A 21,302-nucleotide genomic window follows, 5' to 3' on the forward strand; every position below is an offset into this window, starting at 1 on the left:
AGCGCCGGTAGTGAAACGGGCCCTTGTCGTTTACTCAATGTGAGCAGCCATGCGGGTCATCGACCAGAGTAGAACGCATTGGTCTAAGGATAGATCATTGCGGTGCCCCTCAATCCAGTAGTGGGTTTTAGTTGCAGCGTGGAGGTGCCAGTACTGTCTTGAATGAGTGCATTCACAACAAATGTCGAGGTAGACGCCGCGTTCGTCGCTCGGAGCCGCAGCCGTGGGGGGGGGGGGGGGGGGAAGCTGGCGGCAAGACGACGAACTAGGTTTTGCTTGAACCAGAAAGGAGAAGGGCTGCGTCGGGCCCCTGAGGGTACAGAGAAAGCCAAAATTGTGTTGCACAGCACTTGACAAGTACGTTAACACAATTCTTAACGAACTGGTAACATGATGTCTACAGCAATTGTCACTTCGAAGCCAAGCAGATGTGAGGGTTATCCATACAGGTGGCACTCGCAGCACGCTCCGATTATGACTTTTAATGGGGACATGGATTTCCTTTAGCTCTGCAGTTCTGGCAGCATTCTGCATTCGAGGGCAATGATATAGGAAAAGCCTTCGCAACAAGATTTACGCGCCTCCGGAATGTGTCGAAAGAATAATTATAAATGGCTCATGGCTCATAGAATAAGGGTAATTGAATGCTTTTCTTTGGATAAGTTTCATTCAAGTATACGCAAACGCTCAGTAACTATTGACTATGACCGGTTGCCTGGGCACCTGGGTTGCAAGCTATGGAGATCGGTACACTCATTGGCCGCATAAGCTCAGCCACCGGAGCGGTGGCCAAATGGTACTGGTTGCGCTGCCCAGCTGCGAGAACGGAAAGCAGTGACAAGGTAAAAGTCGTGTTCGAGAATCACCTTCGTTGCTGCCGTGTGAATTAGTGTTGTGTGGAGCAAGCATCAACCACTTTCATGTTGCCCTCGCTTGCATCGCCAGCCTTTGCGTATGCCAGTCAGACAGCACGACAACGCCGGCCCCACAACTATCGGGACTCTTACACTGGCACCATCACAGTCAACCGTAACTACGGCTGTCAGTCCGTCATGGCCAGTCAATGTCAAAGCAATGTCAGCTGCAGTGGCTAGTGCAGCACCGTCTACTAGCGATGCATAGTCGTAGTCGTGGATTGGTTTTTGCTTTGCTTTTCGGTGATTGGTTCAAACTTTATTTCGCTGGTTTTCTCTTGTTTTGAATCAGTGTGTTGAATAGCTAACTTGTTATTTTTCTTCTGTACTATTTGGGAAGCGAGCACATTTACAACCAGCCCTGCCTCGACCGGTATTTCAACAGCCTCCGCGTTACTTGTGCGTGTCGATGCCATGTTTGTGACAGAAGGAGAGCCATTTTGTTCACTGCTTGGTTAGGGGTCCGATGGAGGGTAAGGGCACGCACATGGCGTCCGCGACTTTTTGGGCCCTGGAGACGAAGATAATCTGTCTCCAGGGTCGAGATACGCAGGCCCTCTTCCAAGTGGGTGGGTGTGGGCAAAGAAGGGAAGGGGAAGTGCGGGCACTCGCAGAGAGAATGTTAAGTAGCGAATTGCAAGTTTTCTTCTGTGAGTGCCAACGTTTATATTGAATACGTACCACGAATAACCTAGTTGTGAGTCGGCGCTCGTTCTGTCTGCTGTCTTCGTCCGCGTCTTTTATCACGCTGTTGTTCAGAATGACGAATTGGGAGAATTGGTGTAAGTTCGTCTCATACAACAGTGCAAACACATACGGACGGAAGAAAGGAAATACACACGAGCGCTGTTGCCACGGGAGCCGCCGAGTGGGCAGATTGGGGAGGCAAAGCGAGAGGGGAGTGTGTGAGAGAGGGTAGCGCTGCAGTGAAAGAAGAACGTTTTGAGGAGGGGCTAGGTCTGGTCTTCTCCTGTGTGAGGCTGGGGCGCGCGGAAAATAGTGGCGGCGGTGGAGGTGGCAACGTTGCGTTATCTCCCCGTACGAGGTCAACGTCTCGGGAGTCGAGGAGGCCGTAGTCAGTATCAGACGAAGGGCCTGTTTGGGTAGTCATAGCTCAAGCTTCTTGGTTGGCCATCGTGTTGGTGCCTATTCCTGAATGGACGGGCACCCACAACGAACAACGAGAAGGTGGGGTGGAAAGAGGGTTGTAGGAAAAAAAGTTAGGCGGAAATGTTGGATATCTTGCCGGCTAGGCAGTTTGTGATCTAGTTGTTTCTTGCGAGTCTGAAAGGATGGCGCATGGACATAGGTCTTGGGCTTGGCCGAAGGATGTGCCTCTTCATCCACGATTGTGGCTTAGCTTTTGAGGACTGCGATGTTTCCAGGGGTGCGCTAAGCTCTCAGAGTACTACCATCGAGAAGGCAGCTCAAGAGGGGTAACTCGCAGCGTCTCTGTATATGCTATAAGGGGAGGGGGGCGCAGGAGATAAAGGTTCGTTGCGCGGGCAGCGCGCCAGGGCAGGTGTAGTGTAGTATGGGAGTTTTATTGTAATGGCTTGGTTCTTAAGATTTTTAGAAGTCGGGGATGGAAAGGGAGGCGGAAGGGAGCGGCGAGCGAACATGGAAGACCCGGTGTGGCTGTGGGCTACTTGGTCGATTTTGGCTGTCCGGAGTGCTTCGATGAGTTCAGATGTGATGCTACGTACGCCAATCAAAAGCAGGTGGTCAGTAAGGGCGTTGGGTGGGAAAAAAAGAGCAGCCGTGTAGACGTTGCGGAGAAGGCATGCTGGTTTGGCTGGGTTGGTTGCGGTGAGCCTGCAGTATGGGCGGTGGTACGTGAACCGGCTGAATACGAAAGCGTGGAGAAGCCGAAGCCCCTCGGGCTCCATCAGGCCGTGGTGCGGAGATGTAATGCGTTTGAGAAGTCCTATGGTCTTAAGTGTGTGTGAGCGGAGTAGTTGGAAAGTGAGGTTACTGCCACAGTGTGATTATATCGTTACCCCGCCTGTTTTCGGCGCCTGTTTTCAAGATGAATCGATACCCACTCGCCCAATTTTACATGCGGTTATATCGTTACGTCAAGTGTTCGTTATGGAGGGGACGATAGGCACTAGGGTGCTGCCAATCCCAACGTAGATGAAGGTAGCAGTGGGTGGCCCTGAACGAATGGGATGTTAGATGAAAATGATTTGTATGGTGAAACGAAAAGACCGGTTGTGCCGGCGATGGCATCCCTAGTCGCTCCTTCCTGCTGCAGCATATCTTCGATATGAGCGTCAGTTCTACCGGCCATCCAAATCGGAGTGCCATCGGCGTATACGGTGGTGTGTAGGTTGTGGATAATATGTAGGACAGTGGCCACAGGGATTACAGCGATGTTCAAGGTAACGGGGACATAACCGCACACTGAAGGGTTACAACGGGTGGTAGGGCGAAGAAATATGAAGTAAGGGGAGCTGGGCGGAGGGTAGCTGTGTCGTTAGTGGGAGGAGGGTACGTATAAGTGCGCGATCCCAGATTGCTGAAATTTAGATATCGTGGGCTGGCTTCCTGAGAGACGTTGTCGATTGCGTTCTGCAAGTGAATGGCTAGGATAACAGCAATATCGCTCTTGGAGGGAAAATGAAGCAGGTCATTCGGTAGCTGAACGTGGAAATTCTGAGTTGGTGAGGGTCATGATCTTCTAGGAAAGTTTTGGGGCGGGTTGATATTGTGACGTGGCAACGAAGGGGATGTATTCAGGTATTGTAATTACAAAAATAGATGGGATAGTAAAGGCAGACAAGGCAGCCGCGATGTCCCAGGTACTGCACGCACACCAACATCAGCGAGCGTCTTCTTCTCTAGCCTATGGGTTCACTGATCCCAGAGGGCGCATAGGTGGGGTGGATATGAGCGCCTGTAGGGCTACCCTTTTTTGGGGGGCGAAGCCCCTGCAATGCCATTGTTAGATTTTATGTTTCATATATCTGCTTCCGAGTCATCGGCGCCCTCGCGAGGGGCGGAGAGGTGGGGCCGGAGAGTGTTGGAGCGAAATTGGATGTGTGTGACTAGTTCCGTATGAAGGGCAGCAACTGAGTCTGGAATTGCTGCTGGCGTTGCTAAACTGTTTTGGTAAAGGTTTGGGTAATTCGATCGTTGTGCTCCAATAGCTTGCGCTAGAGGGACAAGTATTGTGGCTGCTTCGTCGTATTCCTGGTCTGATGAGGGCGCTGTGCGTTTAAAAGTGGTGTTCGGGAGGTGGTGTGGGTGAAATCGAGTGTGTGCTTGAGGGGGCAGTGGAGGGGGTTGAGATTGGGAGGGCTGTGCTGGCGGAGGGGGCCGTTTTCTTTTCCAAGGAGGCTGACCTATGCTTGAAGCGACTGGACTCCTGTAATGAGTGTTTCGGATTATAAGGGGGAAGCCGTGTGGTGGCAGCCATCATTGCGTGAGGGGGTGGCGGAGAGAGAGAGAGAAATAACATTTATTTACACATCCGGCGTGTGGGAAGTCCCCGGCCTCGCAGGGCGCGGGTGTTCCCTGTCTAAAGACTACGGCTATTAAGTCCAATAGTCCTAGGGCCTAGACCTCGAGGATGTTGTACTTCAGCTAGGCGACCGATACTCGAGTTCCTCCGCACCCGTTGGCCGGGGCGTCGGTTCCCTTTCTCCGTTGCTTCGCCAAAGCCTCCTCGAGCCGCTGGATAGCCCTTCTTTGCGTCTTCGGGTCTTCGGAGCGTATCCACGCACCCACCTCTTCGGGATACGTGGCGTCCTGGCACTGCCCGTTCCCGTTGTTCATGGCACTGTTACACCCACCCCACATGATGTGGCGGAGAGTAGCTAGTTCACGTTCGCACACACTGCACTTGCCGTCCACGAACATGTCGGGAGCACGCTCCAGCAGCTCACGTAAATTGAAATATATGTGCTGGTGGGTCCTGCTCCGGATGTGAGGTATTGGCTATAGGCCTTCGATAAGTAGGAAGAAGGGAGTCTAATAGGTTGAAGGCTTGGGCGAGCTGGTATTCCATACTGTACTACACTTGTGCGAAAATTATGAAAACGGAGGACAGGCGACGCGACACGCAGTGCGCTGCGTGTCGTGTCGCCTATCATAAGCTTCCCTCCTCTGCGAAAGTGAAGTACACCAATGTGAGGCGAGTTCCGGCGGATGAAGGTGGGGGTCCTTCGCTCAGTACGACTCAGAGTCTCGGAGAGGGGATGATTTCGGGATGCGTCATGATTTCAATCTTTGGCACAGCCTGCTGTTCCCGTGTTGTGGACATCTCAACAGAGATGGCGTGATGTCTTTTGTGCTAGTCGGCCGGATTGGTGGCGCCGCAAGCGGTGCAGCGTGGGGTAGGTGGCAAGTTTGGACAAGCGTCTTTGGTGTTTCCGGGGTCAAGCAGTTGAAACAGGCCTCGGAGTCGCGTTTAAAGGGGTAGCAACGGAGGAAAGCGGCCCTGTAGCGTATCCAGGAAGAAACCAGGGTTCCGCTGAAAAGTATTTACACGAGGGTAGTGCTGTGTAAGCGTTTGGAGTCGAGAATTTGAAGAGCCGCGTCGTAGTCAACAAGGCTTCCTAGGATGGTGTCCGGGTCGTCGGAACATCATAGAGCACCGCCGCCGGTGGTGTGGCGAAGGGAGGCACGTGTACAGCCAGGGGGTACGTGCCGTTTTCATAGCGCAGGGCGGACAGGGCACGGAAGTTACGGGCTCTTTCCTCCAACGGGGTGCTGAGTATACTGACATTGGCGCGGTGGTATACTCGGAGTTGGTATTCTGGCGCACGGGCTACCTACGCCTGTTCTTGGATTAGGTTAGCGAGGTATGGTGCGGAGATAGTTTGGGGCGTCATACTTCCTTGAGGGCGGAGCATGATCTTGATATCGTCTGCCAGAAAAGGAGAGTTGGTGGCGCGGTCTTTTGAGCGGGTCGTAGTTCGGGCTTTGCCTGGTGGGAGAGTTAGTGGCCCCATGGTTTCGAAGCGACAGTTGTTCGCGTCGGATGCGTACGGAGCCCGGCTCGTTGAGGATGGCAGGGTCAATGATTTGGCATTCCAAAGCGGGTGTTGTTGTCCCACTTGTCGGGAAGGCGAGCGAGTGCGCCAGGCAACGTGCGGGGACGCGGTGTTAAGTATACGCATCTGGCGTGGCAGACGCCGGCGCTGCTCGCGAGTGGGAATCGTTCCGGGGAGCGTTAGGCTTCTCGCCGGGCGAAAACATGGTCCCAGAAGAATAAGGTCGAAACCTCAACGTGGGGGGCACCGGGATTACTGACTGTGTCAGAGGAAAACGGAAATCTAAAAGGGTTTTGGTGGCTGGCACCCTGATGTAGGCTCATATTGTTTCTGAAGCAGCAGCTTAGCGCAATCGCGTCCGCAATGGTCAACCACCTGGTGGCCAGTCTTCTGTCGTGTGTAACGTGATATGGGGTTGGTATTATGTCGCAATGTGTCAAAGATGAGCATCGCTGCGTCCTTTTATAGATTGTGGCAGTAAAACGGTTCGTCTCAGCACGTGACACACTTTGCTTTCGCGCAACCGGCTGTTCTTGAAAACACGTCTAACGCTAGCGTTTCAGTGCCGAGGAATAAGTGGTTACCTCCACTGTGCTACAGCTATTCAAGCCAACCTCTCGTCTTACCGAAGACAAGAAAGTAATTTTACGAGCCACGTTTCAAGCGTGCAAATAAAAGACTATCAAATCATTAGCAGTAGGCGATACTCACTTGCCGAAACTTGAAAGAGCCTCTTTCATGGTACCATAATAGTTATCCGTGTAGTCAGGAACACCGAATCCGAAAATTAGTTTGTTTGTCGTTCGGTTTGAACCCAGTATTAACCGGAAATTCTGAAAAGGGCATTGCGGTTATACATCGTGCAATACAATATTCGGCAAACAAGTCAACAATCGTCGCCCTGCGGCCTCGTTCGGCTTAAGTATATCGAAGCACATAAATGTCATGGAAGCGTATATACAAATGGAAGATTACAGCACTCTAGAGTACGCGTTTTTTGCTCTTTATTTCATTTTTGAGCGTTTATTTAGAAGTGAAGTATTGTTGCGTCTGTTTTTTTAATCTTTTCTGGGACTATACCCCGAATTGGGATCATGTATTTATATTTCTGGCGGCTTTCGGGCTTTAACAACAAAAATAACAGGTGAAGTATTATCTGGTGGATTTTCCAATGTGAAGCGTTTCTTGGTTTGAGAGAATGATTCACATAGTGTCTCAGTAACAACAGGCACTACATATTCCTGAATACATCCAAAAACCCTACTGCCATGCAGAGATGCTTAGAGGTTGAGAACTGCCATGGCAAGGATGCACTCCAGTTTAACTAAAGATCGCTTGATGCTATTATACCACTTGCGGTGTGGTGTTTTCTCTATAAGCAAATCCGTTTAACAAACCTTGTTGAGCTGGTTGGTTTATGACTTCAGTAAAAGAATTGTGGCGTGAAGCGGACGAGGAGACTGGTACAAGTCGTTTGCTTTTACGTTCATCCTCGTCTTCTGAGCGCCCCACTCTTTTACCCCTACTGGGTTCTAACGTCATCCAAGCAAATCTGGAACTAGCTACTATAACACAATCCGGAGTCAGTCTGAATTATTGTTAACTTGACATAGAAGGCTGCTGTGAAGATGAATTCTTTGTTTCTTTGCACACATGACTTTAGAGCGCAGGCCCTTCCCTGTGATAAGGATGGAGATATCTGCACACTCTACCAAAATGTTATGCTGAGGGACAAGAACCCTGAAAAATAGTCGATAGTGAAACAAGGTATTTACAATATGTAGGTCATTAGAGCCCACGCCGACAGCCCTTTATTTACTTCCTCGTCGTCCTCCTGGGTGGGCTACGGCACTGCGGCGAAGTGCCCTCCAATGTGTACCGTGACATCAGTCACGCGAAGCGCTTACTTACATGGCTTCACGAACCGTCGAGAAGTCTCATAGACGGGCACATCTAGCAAGGTGGCATGAGTACCGAATTTTCTAACCCACTCGTCCCTGCTGTCTTATATTAGGACATTAACCAAGGATTCTGGCATTTTCGGGACAAAAGGAATACAGCTATATTTCTAAGAAACAGTTCTCCGAGGATGGTGCTTTCGATAGGTATCACAACTGTTGATTGATTGATTGTAGGGTTTAACGCGCCGAAGCAGCGCAGGCGATGAGGCGCGCCGTAGTGGAGGGCTCCGGATAAATTTTGACCACCTGGGGATCTTTAACGTGCGCCGAAATCTCGTACACACGGGCGTTTTTGCTTTTCGCCTCCATCAGACAAGGGCCGGAAATCGAACCCGCGACCTCGTGCTCAGCAGCGCAACGCCTTAGCCACTGAGCCACCGCGGCGGGTATATCACAATTGTTAGGTTTTTGCCAATGCTGAGGCCTTGAAAGAAGGCATTTCAGTGAAGACCGAACTAACGTCAGGGTGACTCCAGGGACTAAAATCCTAGCTTGACGACGTGGGTGTAGGCATACAAATACTTGCACTGCCAGCTGGATTTTCTGTATGTGGGTTCAGATCTTCCAAAAATAAGAAAAACAAGTATACGTTTTTTGCTGTAATCCTAGAATTTATTTGTGGGATGATTTAATGAAATGTCCTCCTCATTAATCACTAATTACTTGCATCACAGGCTCAATTTTTATTTGTAAGCTTTTAGGTTCCACATAATCAAGAAAACAAAAAATCTTTTCGTGTAAAAGAAAAAAATGCCGGGCTGGAAGTTAAGCCAGGGGGCAAGGAAGGGCCATGTTGCACAAATCTCTCCAGGACGTTGAATTCTCACGGGAAGAAAAAATAAACGGGCGGTCAGTCATTCCGGCCTGTATCACCGATCTGTTTTTGAGTATTGTTAAGACAGCTTATTTTGCTTGTGATGGTTTCCTGTGTGACCTGTTCCGTCAACAAAACGACAGGAGGGGTAAAGTTCATGTCGCCCTCTAGTGCCACCATGCTGCCCGCTGAGTTATCTTTTCGCACGGAGTTATCTTTTCCCCTGGCATCCCTCATGCAACGCAGGGAACCCGCGCCGCCATACTCCCGAAGCCGCAAATACCAGCGACCGAAGGCACCGCAGGCTACCGAAATTTCAGGCGATCGAAGGCACCGGTTCTGGGGCTAGTACGGCCCAAGCATTGATTGAACGAAACATTGCCACGCCTCGAAAAGTATAAGTGCTTGCTGTAGTACTTGACCGGTTCCCACAAGGACGTGATCAGTGGCATCAGACTCGTCGATAACTATGCTTTTGTCTTCTGGTACCTTTCGCTAAACCTTTTTCGAAAGCCTTAGGGGCTTGATCGGCGATAGAAACAACTTTGTATCATCATCATCATCATCACCATCATCATCAAATACATCATCATTATTATAATGATCAGCCTTGTATCGTTCCCCAAATGCAATGTAATGGTACTATCTTGGCTTTTCCCAAGGCAAGACTACAACATGCGGCATCTCTTTTTTTTTTTTTCATGTGCACGTCTAGAGCACCCCGCGATGTTGTTCCAGCTCAGCGCTGCCGCCATCGCTAGAGGCAATACGACGACCCTCGACCTTTAATACTAGGCTGGCAAAGGCCACAGCGTCCGACGTTGGGGTGCACATGTTCTGTCTACATTCGTAATTCAAACAACGGTGGTTCGGCTTAAGCTCTTGCCTCTAATTTGTTACTTTCCTAGTCCCAATTAAACCGTTCATGGCTGAGGTCAGCTTTGGATGTTTTAGACGATTTTCCTCTGTTCCTAACGTGGTTTTACGCGAGTTCACGTAGGGGTATGTAAGAGAGAGCGAAGTAGATCCAGACGGGACATCCTTTTTTGCGAAGAGCCGGTGGACACAAGCCCAGCCTAAGAGCTAGCCCGCAGTCGCGTAACGTGCCCTCGGCGTATTGCCGAGTGGTGGAACCCGCTAGCGAAGAGGAACCCGTAATGGCGACAGAACGTTTCATTCGCTGGTCGAACGGGGTTGTAATAAAAACTTGGAGCCAAGCTCCTCCACAATTCCTGGTTTCAGTAATGTGGCCTGGAAAGGTGGCTCAATTACAACTTCAAGGCAGAGAGGGAAGGGTGGGGCGGAAGATACCTTCGGTGAGCGTGGCGGTAGTGTGATAGAATGTCGGTGAAGTCGGGGTGAAGATGATGGGTAGCGGCCGTCGTAGAGTACGAGCCGCCTGGTCCTGTAGGGAATGCCAGGGAGTGAACCTCGCGGGCTGCACCTTGTCCTGCTTCATTCTCAGGGAGTGAGGCATGCCCCGTGTGGTCCATACGACGGTTATTGTAGGTGCGTCAAAAATGGCTTTCAGGAGCTTCAGCGCCGCTGCTGTACTCTTCCCTGGAGGTAATGTCGGCAGGCTTGTTGAGAATCGGTTATCAGGGTTAGGTGGGTGGTGGGTGTGTGGGTGGTCGCGCCGAGGGCAATGGCGGTGGCTTCAGCAGCGGGTGAAGGGAGATGACGAAAGGTAGCCGTGTTGAGAGCTGTGCCCTCGTTGTCCGTGACTGCTAGGGTCGAGCGTTCCCTCAGGCCATGTTAGTGTGTGCATGTTCACGAATGAGATGGATAAGTTGCGATATTGTTCCCAGCAGTTGGGGGAGAGGGCTGCTCCAGATCCATCCGCGTGAAGAGGCACGCCGAGAATTTGTAGGGTTTTCACTTTCGGCACCAGTGCATCCTTGATAATAACTTGACGATCTGGTGTGGCGCTCGTGGGTCGGCCACGGGTTCTGGCGCGGTGGACTAAGAGAGCGGACTTTTGGGGGGCACAAGTTAGGCCACGAGGTGTGAGATACTGGAGGATGAGGTCTATAGCGTGTTGCAAGGCATCTTCGTGGTAGCCTCGCGAGGCTTTGGTGTCATATCGTCCGCGTTAAAAGCCGTGGCGTAGTCCCGGTACGGTGGAAGGTTGTTTAGGTAGTTCAAAGAGGCTGAGCTTGAATATCCAGGGGGAAATGTCCGACCCATGGGAGTCCCTTGGCTTGGTGTGTGCAAAGAAGGGGACATGAATGGTCCAAGGCGGATAGTTGCAGTTCGGTCAGTAAGAAAGGTGCGCACGTAGTCAGAAGGTTCCAGGACCACATTGCGTGTGAAGAAGCCCTTGTAATATGTCGTCGTGCGTCACATCAAATGCGCGCTGGCCGTGTACGTATTGCTAACTAAGGTATAAGGAAGAGATCTTTAGTTTCGAGGTAGGAAGTAAGCTGGGAATGCACCGTGTGTTCAAAACGTTTTCCCAAGCACGATGATAGAGAAATGGGTCGCAGATTGGGGGGGGTAACAGGCATGTACGGTTTAGGGTTTAGGGTTATGTGTGCGAGACGCCATTGAGGGGGCAGGGTGCCTGCTTGCCAGTGGTGGTTGGATCGAGTGAGAAGGGATTCTTCGGCTTCATCGTCGAGGTTGCGAATGAGTTTTTGATACCATCCCTACCCGGGGTAGTATTCCGAGTGGGGCGTCCCAGGGCTTGTTGCAGTAAGTGGGTGAACACGCATCAAGTGCTTTGTTTGGCGAACCCGTGTAGCTGGTGGCCGGAGGGGGTGGGTGCGCGAGTGGGTGGTCAAACAGGTAGTCTCTCATCGAATGTAGGAGTTCTCGGGGAGGCCGGTCACAGTTATGTCATCATCATCATCATCATCACCACCAGCCTATCTACGCCCACTGAAGGGCAAAGGCCTCTCCCATTAATCTCCAACTACCCCGGTCCTGTGCTAACTGCGACCAATTTATCACCGCAAACTTCTTGATCTCATCTGCCCACCTAAATTTCTGCCGCCCCCTGCAACGCTTGCCTTCTCTAGGGATCCACCCTGTTACCCTTAAAGACCAACGGTTATCTTGCCTTCGCGTTACATGCCCTGCCCAAGACCATTTCTTCTTCCTAATTTCTACTAATATGTCCTTAGCACTCGTTTGTTCCTTGATACACTTCCCGCTCTTCTTGTGCCTTAATGTTACACCTATCATATTCTGTTCCATTGCTCGCTGAGTCATCCTCAATTTAGGTTGAACTCTCTTAGTGAGCCTCCAAGTTTCTGCCCCGTAGGTAAGTACCGGTAAGATGTAGGTGTCATATACGTTCTTCTTCAGGAACAATGGTACGCTGCCATTCATTACCTGAGAATGCCTGCCGAATGCACTCCACTTCGTTCTTATCCTTCTAATTATCTCTGCCTCGTGGTTGGGATCCGGGGTCACAACTTGGCCTAAGTAGATATATTCGCGTACCACTTCTACTGCCTCGCCACCTATCTCAAATCGCTGTGCTGTCCCGAGGTTATTGATCATTAGTTTAGTTTTCTGCATATTAATTTTCAGGCCCACTGTTATGTATGAATCTATTAATTTGGTGGGCGGGGGCCGTTCAAATAGGTTCTTCGCCGGGTAGTCTCCGGAGGATGTGCCACGTGCTCTTGGTGCTGACAGCGCCTCTTAGCTCGTCGCAGAAGGAGTGCCAATTTTGAGCGTGCAATGCTTGAGCGTACTGGGTCGCTTGCAAAGGGATTGCCACAATGCGTTTCTTGAGGGTGCGGTTATGGTTTTGCCGTTCCCACCGTTTGACTAGCTGCTGGCGGCCTGCCCAGAGATGGAGCAAGTCGACGTTGGCGGCAGGATTTTTGTCGGTGAGGGTAAATGTTTTCGTAAGCTTCTAGACGATATTTTTAGTGCCGATGTTCACTCTTCTAGGTTGTCGCTGATCGAAGGGTGGGCGGTGGGTTTCTTGCGAAATGCGGGCCCATTAGTGATCTTTGTGAAACCAATTTTTCCGGCTGTGTGTAATTGAGGTATCGTAATTTGAAAGAGTAGTCGTCACTTCCGAGGGTGTCTACAGAGCTTTGCCAAGTTAAATGTCCTACGTTGGTTGCCAATGTGAAGTCTGGGGATGTGTCGCATGATACACTGTTGCCTAGTCTGTTTGGAGTGTCCAGGTCATTGTAAACAACAAGGGCGTGATTCTGGGTGGCGTAGAGGCAGGCTGTTCCCTTTTTCTAGCCTGGGAGTATCCCCAAGAGTAGTGAGGGCATTAAAATCACCGAACAGAACGAAAGATTTTTTGTGCGCTGTCCACGTGGTGTCGTGCAAAAGGGTTTAGATTGCTTTCAGAGGACTGAGAGGTGGGCTGTATACGTTGAGATTAAAAACGCTGGCTTTCTTTTGCCGAGTTGAGAGAATTTCGACAAATGTGTGGGCGATACGAGAGGTTAAGCTATGTTCTTGGGAGGTGAGGAGCTGGGCCACTAGTATTGCAGTGCGGTGTAAGGGATCTTGGGTGTAGGCCAAGTACCCATTAGTTCCAGGGGCAGGCGGGTCAGTTTCCTGGAGGGCTTTGATATTGGGAGGGGCAGGGGTGATGTGGAATCCCAATTGAGCTTTTTTGTTATTTAAGGATCTGCAATTTTACTGATAGATGGTCAGGGTCGGGGAGTTAGACATCGTCGTTGCGGAGGGCAGTGGCTAGGGCATTAGGATCGAGCGTATTGAATGGCTGGAGTTTGGCTTGCTTGAAATTCAAGATGGGAAAACAAGAGTTTCTAGCATGGGCCTTCTCACCGTTTGTTATGCGGGCAGTAAGTACTTCGGTCATCTTCTGAATGAATTCCAGGGAAGTTGTGATTTCCGTTTGGAAGGCACCGAGGGCCTAATATGTTTGTTTTACAAAATGATGACAGAAGGATAATCACCATACTCAAACGGCACCATATGTCGCTTGTCCTATGTATTCTATTCTCACTATTGGAAATGAGCACACCTCGCACAGAGGAAATCGCACAAATAGAGGACCTGAAGCATAAGCATTAGAGCGATTCATCCTGAAACGTGTAGGAAGTTTGACGTAAACGGCCGAAATTCCGCCTTGCGCCCTGTTGTGACCGGTGTTCTGTTTTTAGTAATAACAGCGATCTTACGAAAAGAAACCTGAGCCTGAGCTTACAGGATGAAGGCTATCCATGAGGGTTATCAAAGTTCATTGGAAAGAAAGAAATTACAGGACCAAAAGTTATGTTTAAAAAGCCAGCACTCATTCAAGTATGCGGTGCTGATATTTCCGTTTACAAGATGGCCTATGCATATACCCGCGAGGAAACGACGAGGAGAGCAGTGCAGCATTGCGCTGTCCGCCAAACTACCAAAGAAATCGAAGGTGTACGGGGGCACTCGGCCTGCGCGTGGTCTCTATAACTAAATCATTTAGGTACATCGTATCACCTTAACCATTGTTCACCTCGGTGCTCCTGCCGCGACGTAACGCGTTTTCACGTTTAGTCTAGGTAGTGGTCTTCATCCTTATCCTGACATCCGATCTCGCCCCGTGCAAAATCGATTACTTCATATCTCATGGATGGCGTTTGGCCGCCCCAGCCCGGGTGAGTCATTGACGGTCCTGTTCCCCCTGCCCGCAGCTCCAACCTTAGACCTAACGAGACCAGTCAACAGATGCCGTCGTTAATAGCCATGACGACACCGTTCGACTAAGCCGTTTTCCTGCCGAGCTCTACTGCCCACCTTCAGGCGCTTTAGACAATTCTCAACGCTTCGACAGACATCATTCTTCCGCGGTCAGTGTTCACCCACTATATCGTCAACGTGCGTGATGGGAAGTACTTTTCCCCTCGTCATCGTGCTTTGATCGCGTATGCTCACCGCACCCGTCCGTTCACAGCAGCCCCCACCAGGCCGGTCCCCTTCGACGAAGGAGCAATGTCGTTAGTAGAGACCGGAACGTTAGGAAAAAGCCTGTTTTTGTTGAGTCCGTATCAAGCCTATTTATAGTATAAACCTGCGTTAAGGAACAGACAATATTTAACCAATACTTGATTTTGCATATATAGGTTGCTCCAACTTACCCAACTGACTACTTCACGCCGCTGCTCTGAATAAGAATTCAGCCTCTATATGCGTAAATGTCAAATCTATATATGCTTCATGACACTTTTTTGGCATCTGATAGCTGCCTGAAGCCTTGAATTTTGTGCCAGAATTTCTGTCTCTCGTTAGTAGAAGACGGCGAAGAGGAATATTTAGCATAGCGCTGAGGGTCCGACACCCGACGAAGACAAAGATGTGTGGGCAGGAAACCTGCGCCGGCTCTCTTAAAGCCAGTGTCATGTAACTACGTCATCCTCGTCATCATCCTATTTTGTCCCCTGCCGGACGAAGGCCTCTCCCATTCGCCTCCATCTGCTCCTGTCCCGCGCTGCCAGACTCCGTTCTTTCCCTCCGAATTTCTTTATTTCATCCCTCCATCAAGTTAACGGCCTTGGCATCTCCTAACCCGCCTCTCGGTATCCACTGCATTGTCGTCATTTCTGACAACATGGCCAGCCAAAGCCGATTTTTTTGTAATTTGAGCTATGATATCTTCTACTCGATCTTCCTCCCAGATTTAGGTGGCTCGTTTCCTGACCCTGATGGTTACCCCTATCATCCTTCGTTCCATGGCTTGTTGGGCTGACCTAAGTTTCCTTTCCAGTTTAGTGAAGGCTTACGTTTCGGCTGCGTACGTCATCAATGACACAACAAATTGGTTGTATAATACTCTTTTCAGTGACAGAGGTAGCATACTTTTCATTCTTTGGGAGGGGTTTCCCAGTGTACACCATAAATGCCTCCTATCCTGCGCTGGATTTTTTTCTCGTCATTGGGATTAGCAGTGACAACTTCTCCAAGGTCTTCTACTTGCTCTACCGCAGTGTTGCCAACGTTGAAGAGGGGGCTTTCAGCATGTTTATTCATCATAACTTTAGATTTATTCATATTTATGTGTAGCCCCACTGTCAAGCTTTCGTCGTGATTGTACTTCCTGAATCATTTTTCCATGCGCTCTTTCGACTCACTGCTCGATACATTCTCCGTTTATCCGCAGTCCTACGTTGTGCCAGTAAAGCTTCCTGAATACCCCCTCTGAACACGCAGTCAACAGTTATCACGAATTAGTATCTTTTCTAATCAGGAACTTTTCGCTTTTCTTGTGAATGGTTATCTTCTCCGTACATTCCATATATATATCGTCTTCGAGTTCTATGTAAGTTCCCTCTGTTCCCTAGCCTTTCAACGCTTCAATGGACTCGTGCGGTGATTACTGAATCAAACGCTTTTTCATAGTCTTAAAAGTGCCCCGTAAAGGGGGATGGACACTGAACGTAGGTGTGCAACTAAGTCTCCCGCTAACTTCGCTGCTTTTTGAGCTATGAACTTCACGGTTCCGAGGGTATGTTTAATAGATGTGTACTCACCAAGTGCAAAATTTCATATTGAAATATTATTATTTGTTAGAATAAAAATTAGGAGTTTTTTAGATTTTGTCCCGGCTAAAGGAGCATTTTCAGAAACATTTTGACAGGCTCAGGGCTGAAAAATTTTATATATCTCCTAACACCTCAGGTTTTCTTGTGAACAAGAATAATAAGGGCGGCAATAATCGTTCATTTTTTTAAATGTATATACATAGCACAAACACAAATTTTATTGATTTTTTTTTAAAGAAAAAGGTAAATAAAAAGAAACTTCGGTGAGAACATGCTCATTCTGCTTCAGAATGTGTATGCTGTTATTGATAAAGAACTCACAGAGAAATGGTTTCGGAAAGTCAAATAGTTGAAGAGAAAAAGTTTTTTTTTTTTCTCAGCGGAAAAGGTGTTTCGAGAAATCGCGCTTTAAAGTTTCTGTTTAATTTGTTTTCCCATTGTCGCTTCTTGCGCAGATTATGAGAAAAGGTAGGCAATGATACCAGCACAGTGGATTTCAGGGTCAAAAGGTCGCTTAAATATGTCGATAAAGAAACCAATTAAATGCGCGCTAACAGAATGATACGCGTCCGAGCTGGCGTAAACAAACGTTTCCCAAAGCATTGCAATGCTGTTTCAACTAACGCAGCGCCATTGCGGCTTACAGTCAACATCAGAAACATTCAACTAAATAAGCGCTATATTTGTAAGTAATTCCAAAAGTGGACGTTATCAGACCTTTTTAAAGACAAATAACAATATAGATACCACAAGGCATCTCAGGAAACTAGAAGTCAGTATGCGGGGCCACAAGGGGGCGCGGTTGGCGCCATTTTTAAATGGCTTCTGTTGCACATCTGAGAATGCCACTTCGTGGGGATTTTCTCGAAGAGCGTTAGCATATTTTGGCACTATAATAAAAAAAATCTAATTTTCAGTCGGTTTTGCTATCCATCCCCCGCAAAAGGGGCATGTCATACTCCGCGATTTTTTTCTATTGCTCTGTACATTGTGGGGATCGCGACTTTCACGCGAACCCCTTTCTGGCTAGCTTCCCATCGCGGCCGGCGTGCACAACGCGCCTAGCTCACGCGACGGGAACCATACTGGAGGGCGCCAGCGACCGGACGGTTTGTTGTCGCCCTGGTGAGGCGTTGACCCTTTTCCCCTCTGCCTTACCCGAGAACAAGTTCTTCCTCCTATACTAGCGCCACCAAAAGGCGAGGTCTGGTGGGTTGTCGGGTGACGTGAGGACGCTCTCTTGTCTTGGGGATCCGGTAGCGCGCGGACGTTTCGGCACGCTTGTCCTGACCTGGGGAACGCGCCACAATGGGACGCGTCCGGGCGAGCTGGGAGACTGCAACCTCGCTCGCACGCGCAGCGCTCCGCTGCTCCGGTATGCCATCGGTGAGTCTAACCATCTCGATCTCTAGCGTTGTCTGATGCCTCGCTCCCCGTGTTACCGTTATGGCCTACGATTAGTCTGTATGCAGTGTATTTGATTTGCACTTTGCAATAAATGCTGCCATTGATGTTCTGCCCTCGCCGCCTCCTGCCTTTGTCTGTCTCCGCAAACAACGGACCCGTCCGCAGCTGGCGCTCGCAAGGCATGTTTGCTGAGCGCGATGGCTGCGGGGTGGGAAATAACTAGTGTGTGAAATGTCGAATCCCACAACATTGATGAAATGCATATGGTGTAATCTAGAGTATCTTTTTCGGAACACACCCTGTTCTATTGGGCAATTGAAAATCAAAGCCGCCGCTAGTGGGTTAGCTATTACCTTTGTAAACAGTTTGTATACAACTGAGAATAGGCTGATTTAGAATCGTTCCGCTGCATTTACTACAACATCTATGTTGTGCGTAATATTACCCTGTCCGTCTACGAGGGCATGCAGCCTATGTTTCCCATTAACTCGCTTGTTCTCAGTTTCTTTTAGAATTCCTGTTCTCCAGAGTTTCATCGATCAGTACCTCGTTGTACGCATGGATGTCGTTCATTAGTAATTAATTTCAATACCTCCGCCGGTAGAACTCGGTCCACCGTATTCGACATTTTTGTGTTCCTGCGTTTCGCCATCAGTTCCGTTGTTTTATGATATACTTTGCCAGGCTTTCATCCCACCTAGTGCTTACTCTTTGATTGTCCTTGTCGGGTTGTCACTAAGCAAGTGTACGCTGTCCTTGTTCTCCCCGGTTAAAAGTGTGAACTTGTTTTGAAGTGTTCGCCCTACTCCTGACAGATGTGCTTTTCACGAGTTTTCTCTTCCTTTTTAGAGTTGGGCCTTACGTTGCACGTCACCACCCTACGATCGCTGCTCCGAGTCTTACTTATCACCTCCACGTCCTGCACAATAAATGTGTGGCGACTTAAATTGAAGTCACTTTTTTTTTCTCTACCGTTTTGACTTTGACATCTCCATTTCCAAGTTCTTGGTTTGCCCAAGAATGTGATCATTAGCTTCACGGTACTTCTCTCCACAAATCCAATAAATTACCGCCGACTGTTGCGACTACCGATCCCAAGGTTTCCCACTGACGTCTCTCCTTTTCACTTCTCACCCACTTCGTACCACTCTTAAACATTGTCGCAGCTATCCGGCTACCGTCTAACGATATATTTAATCAGCACCCTACGAATGAACCTAAGCGTTTAATTATCCCTACTCCTTCTTCGTGTGTTTTTATTAACGTTTTTTCACAATCTACGTAAATTTGTGTAACACACCCTAAAAGCTTGCTCTGCTGCGGCGCGATACTCAACTTCGTTAAAGGTTGGCAGCAGGCGACACGAGCGACACGAGCAAGAGCTACTGAGAGGAAGACGAAAGGCTACTTACTTTTACTTGGAAGAGGGAGTCGTAATACTTCGTATGAAAAGCCACCTCCGAATCGTATGCATTCAAGATCCCAAGATGGCGCACCCGGGTCTTATCTTTAAGTTCCCTAAGCTCATCCTGGACTTCCTTCCACTCGGACTGATTTTCTGTGAAGCCCCTGCATATCACATGAGGGCGCACATCAGTTGATCAGCATCTTTGCTTGTAATAGGTACTATTCAAGCCTTTAGAAACATCATTCAATGGAACTGCAGAGGCCTCCTTAAAAATCTTGACGATGTGTATGAGATTCTGCATGCCAGTCAGCCAAGTATCATGTGTCTGCAGGAAACCCACCTCAATTCTAAACAAAGAAATTTCTTAAATAGGTACATGGTATTCAGAAAGGACAGGGTTGGCTGCACCCACTCTTCAGGAGGTGTGGCCATTATCGCCTTGAAATCATTAGCATGCCACCCTCTCTCTTTAAACACTGTCCTCGAGGCTGTAGCGATCCGTACGATAATATTTAACAGGTTGATAACGGTATGCTCCATCTACGTTCCTCCTGATCATGCACTTTCGAGCTCTGATTTCGAGGCGCTGGTCGAACAGCTTCCCGAACCATACATACTAACAGGCGGCCTTAATGCGCACAACTCTCTTTGGGGCTCCTCCAGAACGGATGACCGAGGTCGCCTGATAGAGAAGTTTCTTACATCCTCCGGAGCATGCCTTTTCAACAAAAAACAGCCTACATACCATAACTTAGGACACAATACATACTCGCATCTTGACTTGGCTATTGGTTCCGCAGTTCCCTTTCCATGTCTTGAGTGGGGTGTGGGCACGGACCCATATGGTAGTGACCATTTCCCCACTTCATTAACGTATATAGGTACAGGCCCAAGCAGTCCATCTTCCCATAAAAGGTTCAATGAGTCAAAAGCAAACTGGAGCACATTCACACAAACATCTCAACTACACCACACATCCATAAAACACCTACACGTTGAGGAAGCCGCCCAACTCGTCACGGCGCACATCCTCGACGCTGCCGAAAAGTCCATTCCCCAGGCCTCCAGTGGGTCCCGCACCCCAATGAGGCCCTGGTGGAACGAGGACTGCAGGCGGGCGCGAGAGGCCCAGAACAAGGCGTGGGGTGTCCTTCGCCGGTACCCCACGTCACATAACCTCATTTCTTTTAAACGGGCAAAGGCTTTTGGGAAGCGAGTGCGTCGTGAGGCGAAAAGGGAGAGTTGGCGCACCTTCCTCACTTCCATCAACTCATACACTGACACACACAAAGTCTGGACACGAATACGAAAACTAAAAGGACAACAGACACACAGCCTGCCCCTGGTTAGTACAACAGGGGACACACTGGAAGACCAGGCTAACACACTTGCACAACACTTCGAACACGTGTCCAGTTCAGCACACTACACCAACACAGTCCAAGGTTCGACGAAAACTCGTCTGGCGAGGAAATAACATTGTTGGTACAAAACCTACACTCGCCAAAGTGCTAAAAACAATAGGTAAAACAAATGACGTTTCGGGGCCCGTACGGGTCCGTTGTTCACATATGAAGCGAAAAATGGCTCGGCCGTAATTATACATGCTTAGAACGGTGCAAAGCGCATGCGTATGTTGTAGGCATAGGCCCACGTGTCCGATTAAGAGCGTGCGGGGTTGATTGGATGTGGAATGATTCTCGGAGTAGGCGGGTTGATAGTATTTTCTCGGTGGCAATGATGCTGGCCGAATCCCAAGCGATGACGTGGTCGGTTACGTTTTGGTGTTCTGCCAAGGCGTTTAGCTGGGTGCGGCCGTTAGCAACGTCGTTTTTGTGCTCCTTTAGTCGCCTCTTGAAGTTCCCAGTTTCACCAATGTAGGCTGCGTCGCAAGTCTGGCAAGGAATCTTATAGATCACCCCGGGGTACCTTTCGCGTTCTAGCGCATCTTTGGCATCTACGAGTTGCTGTCGGAGCTTACTTGTGGGCACGTGGCAAACCTGGACGCCGTAGTTATCGAATATTCGTGAAAGCATTTCGCTTACACCAACAGCGTAAGGAATGGCGGCGCGCTTTCGCTCCTTCCTCGGTGATGTGGGTGGGTTTGCCGATCTGCGTTGCTGAGCGTTTAGTATATGGCTGGGGTATCCGTTGCTAGCGAGGTCCTCTCTTATCTTCTTTTCTTCCGCCCTCCGCGCCATGGTAGAAGAGCACAGGCGTTGCGCGCGTGTGAAGAGTGCCGAGGCCACAGAGCGCTTGTGTCCGACCGGGTGCGCAGAAGCGAAGTCCAGGTACTGGCCGGTATGCGTGGGCTTCCGGTAGACCGTAGTCA

General features: G+C 49.4%; 1 protein-coding gene across 1 annotated transcript in view; it reads right to left on the reverse strand.

Moving 5' to 3' along the window:
* LOC144161994 (uncharacterized) overlaps window positions 1-21,302 on the reverse strand; it is a 50,847-nt gene that overhangs the window by 19,378 nt on the left and 10,167 nt on the right. The window contains exons 2-3 of the mRNA XM_077692531.1: window positions 18,975-19,131; window positions 6,626-6,747 (exon numbers count right to left, since the gene is read on the reverse strand). Of these exons, the coding sequence (XP_077548657.1) occupies window positions 6,626-6,654 (29 nt within the window). The 5' untranslated portion in view covers window positions 6,655-6,747; window positions 18,975-19,131. The remainder of the gene's footprint in view (window positions 1-6,625; window positions 6,748-18,974; window positions 19,132-21,302) is intronic.

Source organism: Haemaphysalis longicornis, unplaced genomic scaffold (genome assembly GCF_048455015.1).
Source record: "Haemaphysalis longicornis isolate Haplotype H1 unplaced genomic scaffold, Haemaphysalis longicornis Haplotype H1 scaffold_12, whole genome shotgun sequence".
Classification (NCBI taxonomy): domain Eukaryota; kingdom Metazoa; phylum Arthropoda; class Arachnida; order Ixodida; family Ixodidae; genus Haemaphysalis; species Haemaphysalis longicornis.